Raw genomic sequence first — 11,708 nt, 5'->3', positions numbered from 1 at the left:
AGAACATGCAAACTCTACACAGAAAGATCCCGAGCTCAGGATCGAACCCAGGACCTTCGTATTGTGAGGCACACGCAATAACCCCTGGGCCACCGTGATAACATAACATAATAAAACAAATCTAATCAAAAATTATCAATAATTTCTAGTCAACTAGCTGTATTCAATTGCATTGTAGTACAAAAATATCAATAGTTTTACATTTATATTTGGTAACACTTTAGTATGGGGAACATATTCTAAGTAAGAAAGACTTAATTTAGAGTTATTTGGACACTATGGGGAACATATAAGGGTTAGGGTTACTAATAAGCAATAATTCTGAGGTTATTGAGGGAAGACTCTTAGTTAATGGCTTACTGGTTGTATAATAAGGCCATGCAGAATAAGGCATTAATAACTACTTAATAATGACTAATTAAGAGCCAATATGTTACTAATTTGCATGTTAAAAAGCAACTAATTAATGGTGAATATGTTCCCCATACTAAAGTGTTACCTAATATTTTTGTTCAACACATGTTTTTTCCCAATAAAGACCACACAATGTGAGTCCACCTTCACTTTTGGTGGTAGTGTTGTTGCAGATGAGGAAAAACTGCAAATATTCCTGTTATCTATAAAGTCCCAATGTTTTTACGGCGCTTTGACTCCCTCTTGTGGCGAGCACGAACACCCGCAAAAAATAACAGGAGTACTTTTTTTTTTTGGTTTCTGACTCCATATTGTGTGGCTTTTTAAAGCATTTCAAACTGTGCTTTTAAAAAAATAAAAAAATTTGGAAAAAAAGAAGGTATCAAAATATTGTATTATTCACTTTTGTAGACAATCTTGACTCCATCTGCCCATGTAACCAGTGGTCTTTTCCTCTGCGTTGTGTAGTGTGAAGTGAAATTAATTATATTTATGTAGCGCTTTTCTCTATTCGATTGATTGATTGATTAATATATTTTTATTTCAAATATGCATAAAAACAAGAGCAAGCCTGATCCAATACAGTGCTATAGCCTTAACAGACATTATAACAAAATTATATTGACTCAAAGCGCTTTTACATAGTGAAACCCAATATCTAAGTTACATTTAAACCAGTGTGGGTGGCACTGGGAGCAAATGGGTAAAGTGTCTTGCCCAAGGACACAACGGCAGTGACTAGGATGGCGGAAGCGGGGATCGAACCTGGAACCCTCAAGTTGCTGGTACGGCCACTCAACCAACCGAGCTATACCGCCCCGTAGAATTGAGTGAACACGACCAGCTGCACTGTACTGACCATACAGAGATTACAAACGTTGTCAATATGTTTCTTACACCAGTGTTTTTCAACCACTGTGCCCTGGCACACTAGTGTGCTGTGAGATATTGTCTGGTGTGCCGTGGGAAATTATGCAACTTCCATACTACTAACCATTAGGGGTGTGGGAAAAAATCGATTGGAATTTGAATTACGATTCTCACGTTGTGAGATTCAGAATCGATTCTCATTTTTTTTAAATCGATATTTTATTTATTTATTTATTTATTTATTTATTTAAAAAAAAAAAAAAAATATTTATTTATTTTTAATTAATCAATCCAACAAAACAATACACAGCAATACCATAACAATGCAATCCAATTCCAAAACCAAACCCGACCCAGCAACACTCAATAAACAGAGCAATTGAGAGGAGACACAAACAAGACACAGAACAAACTAAAAGTAGTGAAACAAAAATGAATATTATCAACAACAGTATCAATATTAGTAGGTGGCAGCAGGTAGTTCATTGCTTTGTAGAAGTCGGAACGCGTCAAGGATGGTTTGTCGTGACCCCAATATGCAGAGCACAGCGGGAGACGGCGTGCAGGTAAAAAGGTATGTAACGCTTCAACCAAAAAATGAACAAAACGGAAAGGGAAAGGCGATGAAGCATAGGAATGGCTATGCAGAGCGAAGGTAAAACCGAATGCTGGACGACAGCAAAGACTTACAGCGTGTGGAGCAGAGGCGGCGTCCGTACACGACATGACAATCAACAATGTCCCCACAAAGAAGGAACGCGTCCGCACAACTGAAATAGTCTTGTTTGCCAATAGAAAGCAGGTCAGGCAATAATAGCATTCAAAGAAAGGCGTGACGCTGCTACAGGAAAACGCCAACAAAACAGGAAAAGCCACCAAAATAACAGCGCAAGACAGGAACTAAAACACTACACACAGGAAAACAACAACAAACTCAAAATAAAGCACGACAACCTGGTGGAGTTTTAATTTTTTTATGTTTTCTGCTCGTGGTGTGCCTCCGTATTTTCTTTATTAAAAAAACTGTGCTTTGGCTCAAAAAAAAAGTTGAAAAACACTGTCCTACACAAATAGAGGACAAAACAAGAAATAGTGAACTTTAAGTTCTTAATGAGACAAATACATGTTAAGTTCTTAATGAGATGAATACACTTTTCTGTCGTCGCATTATAACCTTTCCCGTCATTGTGGACAAAAGAGAAGTAGGAAGGCGTGTCCAACGCATACAAAGAGACAGGTGTCACAGCAATTATTGCAGTAGCAGGGACAAGGAGACAATGGTTCCACATTGACAAAACATCGAACAACCTTCAGGTATTGACATGTAACTTACACATTTTGTGTAATAATAAAACATTATAAAATACATTATTTACACGACACATGTACCGTCCTTTCTTCGTCAAAAGTCAGTCGCCATGGAGCCCGCAGATGGCAACTTCCTGTGGCCCCAGCCCAGTGATTGGTGGACAGACTTCCCAACAGAAGAACAGCTGGTGAGGGGATGATATATCAGCAGCACGCGTTTGCACTTTCATTCTCAGGCCTGTCTTGTTAACGCTGCCGATGAATGCAGCATCTGTCAGGAAGTAAGACACACACACACACACACACACAAAAAAAAAAGGCGAAAGAGGAGAGAGGCAGAGAACGACCTGTTCTTTGGCACACCTCGACAAAAAAGGCTGTGGCGCACATTCAAATGGGAAAAGGGACGCCATCATGTTCTAACAAAGGGCTGATGTGCTAGGAACCCTATTAAAAATGCATTATATGACTCAAGTGATGGAGCTTAGTCACGTCTAAATAGTTGAAATTCAGATATGCTTTACATGCATTTAACAGATATAAACACAATTACACTCAGGTCTGCGTTATTATATTTTAGATGGTTTTCCACATTGAAATTTAGCACTTAAATTACCTGTCAAGGAGCTTTATTTGTCACACTTGTACACGTTTGCACATGTGCGGTACGTTAACGTTTATATCTTTATTATTGGCGTACTGCTCAGGTTAGAATAGTTTAGAAGGCAAAGCCCGACAGCAGATAGAATGACAGTTTAAAAATGTATGTAAGAGTTTATTATGCACTGTGACGCAATCTGCTGGAAATAATGGAAAGTGCCACTCTACATAGCAACATATGAAACCCCTTCCTACTGTAGGTCTAAGGAAAGGAGAAAATATTCGAAACAGTCCCATCAATCAAAGTTTATTTATATAGCCCTAAATCGCGAGTGTCTCAAAGGGACAACGACATCGGCTCAGATCCCACATCAGGGCAAGAAAAAACTCAACCCAATGGGCTCAGATCCCACATCAGGGCAAGAAAAAACTCAACCCAATGGGATAACAATGAGAAACCTTGGAGGGGACCGCAGATGTAGGTAGGTAGGTAGATAGGTAGGTAAGTAGGTAAGGATCCCACCCCTGGCTCAGATCCCACATCAGGGCAAGAAAAAACTCAAGCCAATGGCCTCAGATCCCACATCAGGGCAAGAAAAAACTCAACCCAATGGGATAACAATGAGAAACCTTGGAGGGGACCGCAGATGTAGGTAGGTAGGTAGGTAAGTATCCCACCCCTGGACGACCGGTGCAATGGATGTCGAGTGGATCTAGTTAATAGTGTGAGAGTCCAGTCCATAGTGGGTCCAGCATGGGATCATCTTGAGTGGAGACAAGTCAGCAGCGCAGAGACGTCCCCAACTGATGCACAGATGAGTGGTCCACCCCCGGGTCCCGACTTCATCGCTTCATCTGTGGTCACCTGATAACCTTTCCACGCAGAAAAGGGGGGCAGAGCAGAAAAGAGACGGCAGATCAACTGGTTTAAAAGGGGGGTCTATTTAAAGGCCTAGAGTATACAAGTGAGTTTTAAGATGGGACTTAAATGCTTCCACTGAGGTAGCACCTCTAACTGTTACTGATAGGGCATTCCAGAGTACTGGAGCCCGAATAGAAAACGCTCTATAGCCCGCAGACTTTTTTTTTAGGCTCTGTGAATCACTGATAAGCCGGAGTTCTTTGAACGCAGATTTCTTGCCGGGACATATGTTACAATACAATCAGCAAGATGGGATGGAGCTAGACCGTTTAGTAAAACCTATCAGTAGTAAAACCTTAAAGTCGCATTTTAAGTGCACAGGAAGCCAGTGCAGGTTTGATAGTAGTTAAACAAGTTGAAAAACGTATTCGGGTGTTACCATTTAGTGGTAAATTGTACGGAATATGTACTGTACTGTGCAATCTACTAATAAAAGTTTCAAACAATCAAACGATCAAAAAGCGCATCAATGACATGTTGAATTACGCTTTTGGCCGCCAGAGGCCGCCAAACGTCACTATCGAGACCCTACCTCTTGTAGCAGCTTGAGTTGAAAATACGCACTTGGCCACCAGAGGTCGCCAAACCTCGCTTTTGCGACGTCTCCTAGTGGCGTCGGTTTATTAGGCTGATTTATATGGAAAAAAGGGAAGCGAAAAACACAAAAGACAACATTTAATACCTGGTATCACAGTGTTAGTGGAACTGTAGATATATATATATAGAGAGAGAGAGAGAGAACCTAAGTTGTACAGAACTGATACAAATATGTCATTTTACAACGTCTTTTGTTTGGCTTGAAAAAGAAAGAACAAAACAAATTAATAGTAAAACAAGTGTATGAAATGAAACAAATGTGGCAGGCAGGTTGGTGGAGGTAAGGGCCACCAAAATTGCACAACGTAAGGCTGAAAATGTTCTTTAAAAAGAAGCACAAATATGAGAGAATTTCTCATATAAATCATGCTGCTGAATCTCTTGAGTGGTTATATCATGCACACTTCGAGGGCAAAAAAACCCACTTATTTTATGTTTGTTTTGAGAAGCAAGCCCTTACTTATTAACACCTGTGCTGATTTCTGCGAAGTCCTAATCAGCATCTATCTCTTTATGCAGTTTGACTGAAATTTGGCCCTTTTGACTTGTGTTGCATATTAAATAATCTTGCTAAAACCTGTATATATGGCATTAAAATAACTCGCAACAGAAAAAAAAAAGGGTTTTATTTGATGCCATTTGGTGCCTCTTCGAGATATAAATGAGACATTCTTGTTTTGTTTTTTTGTTATTCTTCTAACCCCTGATATGTAAAGTTGAAACAAAACAAAACAGTACAAGTGTATCTTTTGAAATCTCCATGAAACACCAGGCACTACACAGATGACAGCTCAATATTAACAACATAACCAATGAAAACCCAAATACAGTGCAGAGCTCACAATAAAGAAGCATTAGGACATATTCCCCACCCTGTAAAAACTGCTATTACATTACAAATACATGGTCAAAATGCACATACAGTAGACAACACCCGCCCTCTTTCTATAGGAAATTTGCTTGGCACAATTGTCATTAAGAAAATAAAGTATCAGGAATTTACTAACCTTGAGGGGAATACAAACACAATTTTAGGGTTGAAAAAATGCGCCAAATTTAGTTTAATCATGCTTATACATGGGCGAGTAAAAAGAGCTATAAGATACTTAAAACTTAAGGCTACTAACATGAAGAAAGGACCGTTTTGTGAGGACAAAGAAGCATCTGCAGATGTTGGAGCTACTTTTAAGCTTTAGATATCTACTTTTCATCATGCTCTTTTTGGTAAATGTATCACTTTAAAAATGCTACAGAAACTCAACCAGAATAGAAATTAACAACGTAAATAGTGCAATAATGTAACTTGAGTTGTGTGTCTGGTCATAAAAACTGCTGAATCAGCGATGGATCGAATATACAATCGTGGTCAAAAGTTTATATACGCTTGTAAAGAACATAATGTCATTCTGGAGGAAGGTTTGGTGGTCAGATGAAACAAAAATTGAGCTGTTTGGCCACAATACCCAGCAATATGTTTGGAGGAGAAAAGGTGAGGCCTTTAATACCAGGAACATCATTCCTACCGTAAAGCATGGTGGTGGTAGTATTATGCTCTGGGCCTGTTTTGCCGCCAATGGAACTGGTGCTTTACAGAGAGTAAATGGGATAATGAAAAAGAAGGATTACATCCAAATTCCTCAGGAAAATCTAAAATCATCAGCCAGGAGATTGGGTCTTGGGCACAGTTGGGTGTTCCAACAGGACAATGATGCCAAACACACGTCACAAGTGGTAAAAGAATGGCTAAATCAGTCTAGAATTAAGGTTTTAGAATGGCCTTCCCAAAGTCCTGACTTAAACGTGTGGACAATGCTGAAGAAACAAGTCCATGTCAGAAAACCAACAAATTTAGCTGAACTGCACCAATTTTGTCAAAAGGAGTGATCACAAAGCGCCTTATTGCAGTGAAACTTGCCAAGGGACATGTAACCAAATATTAACATTGCTTTATGTATACTTTTGACCCAGCAGATTTGGTCACATTTTCAGTAGACCCATAATAAATTCATAAAAGAACTAAACTTCATGAATGTTTTTTGTGACCAACAAGTATGTGCTCCAATCACTCTATCACAAAAAAATAAGAGTTGTAGAAATGATTGGAAACTCAAGACAGCCATGACATTATGTTCTTTACAAGTGTATGTACACTTTTGACCACCACTGTAAAATAGTATGATACTATATTTTACACAGAAATTGTGAACAGTGTTTAGTCCCAGCAAAGTATTGATTGCTATTTAAAAAATATTATCAGTCATATTCCAAATCAGGAAAAATAAGTAAAACATTTTTCAGGACGGTTTAAAGATTTTAAAAACACAAGATAAGTACAGCCACGCACAAAAGTGTTACACTCAAGTTATATTTGAATGCTTTTTTTTAATGTAATTCTAAATGTATATTTGAGTGCACATTTAGATTGATATTTTTTCAGTAAAAATTCAAAAAACAGGATAAGTGCAAGTGTTTGACTGAAGTTATATTTGTATAATTATTTCAAATATAATTAAAAATGTATATTTTTTGAGTGCACATTAAAAAAAATATATTGTTCCATGTAATAATCTTTCTGTGCAGTTTGAAGTTATTCAGTGTAATTTTTTTCAGCAATTTGATTTACAAGGTGAAACTAATATATGGCATAGGCTCATACCACACAACTCAGGATATACAAGCCTTCTTTTGATATCATGTTGATGATTATGACTTACGGCTTGTAAAAACTTCAAATTGGAACTCTCCGGGAAAAAAAAAATCCAAAACTATAAGCTATGATCCTTAAAATTACAACAAAGTATTGACATATCTCACTTTGCATGTAATGAGAACCACATATTAGTTTCATAATTGAAGTTGAATTGCTGACATGAACAAACTTTTACACAATATTCAAATTTTGTGTTTAATTTGTATTTATAATTAATTTATAAAAAATGATGTTCAATTAAAATAAAAACATACGTCATTTTGGTAAAGTTTGGGGTTACATTTGTAAAATAAAAAAATGTATTCAGGTTTGTATTTGTTTATTAGTTATATTTTTTCAGTGCAATTTGAAAAAATACATTCCACAAAATATTGGAATTCAACTTTTTTGACATAATTGCATTTTGTCAATTGAACATAAAAAAAAATAAGTTGTCCCTACATAAACCTAATAGTTTGAGTTAGCTGACCTTTCGCTTATGCAAGATATTTTTTTAACCACTACTATATTTTCCGGACTATGGAGCGCACCGGAATACAAGCCGCACCTACTAAATTATTCCATATATTAGCCGCACCGGACTATAAGCCGCAGATATATACGTTGAGAAAAGAGTTATTTACACAGAAAGATTTTGAAAATGTTTATTTACATACCGTGATTGTTTCCAAACTGTGGCTGAAAAATGGCAGTAAAACGGACGTCATCGTCATGGACCGACTATCAGCTAGACAGACTCAATAATTCCACGTTGACGTTTTGGCGAATTGAAAGAGGAAATTGTGAAACTTAAACAATACAAAAAGAATGCCGTTGTAAGTTAATAATACTAACACAGACACTTGTACACATGTTAGCATATTAACTAATGCTAACAACGATATGAATAGTTTTAGTTGTATTGTAAAACTTACAAACGTTGCTTGGAGTGATGAATGAAGAAACCATACGAGTAAAAACGCTACAGACGGCTAAAAGACGGAACGGTAATTTTGCTTCTGGTTGAAAGCGCTAATAAAAAGGGCACTGCAGCACCTGCCGTGAGCGCACTCGTCCGAAAGATTGCTCCGTAGCACAAAAAAATAATACACCTTTTCAGTGGTGTTGCTTCTTTTTTTGACAATATGCAATTTGGCCGTCTGCAAATAATCTATAAATTATCTGCACCTTTTTATAAGCCACAGGGCTCAAAGCATAGGGGAAAAAATTGTGGCTTATAGTCCGGAATTTACGGTAGATTCCTTACTTTGGCACTAAAATGACCTTTGTCCTGTACTTAACCAAACATCTCATTGGATTTTATTCAAATTGAATACACTTTTTGATTTGTCCTCTGGTTAAGATGCTTTTACAATCAATAGAGTTTTTGCTTTAGATGGGTTGGATCACTTTGCTGGGACTACAACTGCTTATTTCTGGAGACATTAAACAAATCTGATTTAAGAAAGAAATTAAAAAAACAATATAATAAATATGGTATTTCCTCATTTAGTGGCCGGGGGGAGCTTTCTTTTTATCAAATTCAAGTATGTGGCATCTTATAGTTAAGGGATGTATTGGTAAAAAAATAAATTAAATAATGGACTAGATCTGACTAATGTAAGTCTATGAGCACAAACTGATGAAGCCTACTCGGATGAGCGGCGAAACGTCTTCCGAGACAAATCAAACAGTCCAGTTGCGATCGATTGAATGCCCTGAGATGACAATGACCTGGATGAATGACAACATTCACAGACATTAAAAATAAATTAAAAAAAACACAGCCTTTGCTCCATACTTTGTTGATGCACCTTTGGCAGCAATTACAGCCTCAAGTCCTTTTGAATACGATGCCACAAGCTTGGCACACCCATCTTTGGGCAGTTTCGCCCATTCCTCTTTGCAGCACCTCTCAAGCTCCATCAGGTTGGATGGGAAGTGTTGCTTTTCAGGATGTACATCCTACATAGAGACTGTAATTGCTCCCAAAGGTGCATCAGCAAAGTATTGAGCAAAGGCTGTGAATGCTTGTGTATTTGTTTTTTTTTTGTAATCAATTTAAAAAAAACAAACAAAAAAAACAAATTGCCATTTTGGAATAGGACTGTAAAGTACTTTCCGAACACACTATTTTATCCTGGCCGCCAGAAAGCCCTTATCGGTAGATTTAGATTGCTTTTAAAAAGGTTTTTATGGGTTGTGTTCACAACTAACTTTTTGTTGATTGGCATCTTCATTTTATAATTTTTTTTCCTCCCAAATAATTTCCAGAGAAACGTTTAGCAAAACCCCCACGGTAAATGCCATCTTTACAGATGCCACGTCTACTCTGCAGTCATAGGAAAAGTAATTACGACAACCCCTCTAGGAGGCCACTATTTGAAGAAATACATACATTTGATTAAATCCCCATGATATGCAATTGTACGATTGACATTCTGCAGCTTTCTTTAGTTGTTATAAGCCAGTTGTTGGCGCACATTACACGAGGAGAATGTACAAACTTGCATAGATAAAGTGATATACATATATACTGTATATATATCAGAGCAGCTTTATAGCAATGCGCCCCAAAAAGTGAACATTCGTTAATATCAACATCTGTACAGGCTCTTTTCTGTTGCTCCCGCGTTAAGGGAGTAGCTGCTTGTTGCTGGAGGTTGGGTAACGACCAACAAAAAACTAAATACAGACACAACTTTGGACCACTAACATATGCAAGTTTGCAATTTGTTATGTCTTTTGAGAGTGATGACGTTAATGTGAGCTAACATCGTTTTTGTGAAGTATGGATGACATCATAGAATCACCAGGGCTTTTTGTACATATTTTCCCTGGGATGATTTATTTGGACACTCAGGAGGGAAACGTCTGCTTTTGGCTATTCTCAATTCTTAAGGCTATCTGTTTCCATTTCGGCTACTTTGGAGTAGGCGGTGTATTAAAGGATCTCATTAAGAGACACAACAACAAGAAAGGTCCTCTGATTGGCTTTGCTGTATTTTAAAGGGCAACACCCTCAAAGCGGGCGTCCTCCCTTTAAATAAATCAAGGTTTCCGAAAAAAGTACAAGACAGACGGTACTTCCATTTAAAAGCGCGAGGTTATAAAACCGTGACATCATCAAGGGAGGGTAGTCTCTATCTCAGTCTGTAGTGTGCGCATATCGAGTCGCCGCCAAACGCGGTGCAGCTGTGATGCTACTGGACTGATCCTGTAGCGCTACATGGCGGCGGTCGGCGGGAGAGAAAGTATCTCGCAACAAGCAACAGGACGCTCAAAGCAGCGCCGACTTGCTCCCTAAAAACAACGGTCTTTTCGGGCCACACTGCTTATCTACCATGCAGAGCAATGGATCCCAAAGCAGCCGTCGTGCAGGCTTGACCCGGAAAAAGAAGCGCTCAAAGCGAGAGGGGTGTAAAAAAAGAGAGAGGAAGGGAACAACAATGTGATGACCACCATCCTTTTTTGAGTGGCTTTCCGTATCGACGGCGTTTTTAAGTGGGCAAGGGGTCGTCGTCGCCTTTACTGCACTTGCACTTGCAGCACAGGACGATGGGCGTGGCCAGGAGGAGGAAGGGGGAGGCGACCAGCAGGAGCAGGCCGAACCCTGCAAAGATACCCACAACCTGCGAGAAGATAAACAGAAAATATATCAGGTGGCACGCTTTGGTTTGGAACGCTGTTATTTGACAACATCAGTTTTTGCCATGCTTTAAGTATTTGGGGCAGAACGGCCACAAATACGTACATTTGGAGCTACATCGGGTTCCGCGATATAGACGGTATACATTTGGCCGACGACAGAGCTTTAAATACTATCGTCACATAGTGATAATGCATGTTCATGAAATATTCTAGATGTGTACCTCAAATTTAACAGCGACAAGCTGACAGACGCATCAACCCAATGTAGCATCCTCGCTACTAATAAACTAAGTTTCTTATAAGTATTGTTATCACTGGAGGACGAGGACTTGCTAAAAATGCTAGACTACACGCCAAAGCCATGCGAGAAACTAAGCTAGACCTCCTGAATGTAAACAAAAGTGGGCAAATCAATAGGATATTGACGGTAACGATACCAAGTATAGTATTAGTATAGGGTCGACTCTACAGTGATTAGACGATATTTTTTACTACAGCTAAATCGTCTATTTGATATTTTTTACAATCAACCTGGACATTCATTTTTGTCTGACTGCTTTTGGATTGTTTTGTGTCATGTTTCTGTGTCCTCTCAATTGCTCTGTTTATTGCTATTCTGAATGTTGCTGGGTGGGGTTTGGTTTTGGAATTGGAATT

The 11,708-nt window shown here is 38.4% G+C and overlaps 1 protein-coding gene across 2 annotated transcripts in view; it reads right to left on the bottom strand.

Moving 5' to 3' along the window:
- Positions 1-4,772: 4,772 nt before the first annotated feature.
- rnf144aa (ring finger protein 144aa) overlaps positions 4,773-11,708 on the bottom strand; it is a 77,197-nt gene continuing 70,261 nt past the window's right edge. For both annotated transcript variants that reach the window (XM_061968334.2, XM_072913647.1), the window contains exon 9: positions 4,773-11,032. In XM_061968334.2, the coding sequence (XP_061824318.1) occupies positions 10,901-11,032 (132 nt within the window). In that variant the 3' untranslated portion in view covers positions 4,773-10,900. The remainder of the gene's footprint in view (positions 11,033-11,708) is intronic.

The sequence above is a fragment of the Nerophis lumbriciformis genome, linkage group LG08, assembly GCF_033978685.3.
Source record: "Nerophis lumbriciformis linkage group LG08, RoL_Nlum_v2.1, whole genome shotgun sequence".
Classification (NCBI taxonomy): Eukaryota; Metazoa; Chordata; class Actinopteri; order Syngnathiformes; family Syngnathidae; genus Nerophis; species Nerophis lumbriciformis.
The sequence above is the reverse complement of the archived record's forward strand: the minus strand, read 5'-3'. Positions and strand labels throughout refer to the sequence as shown.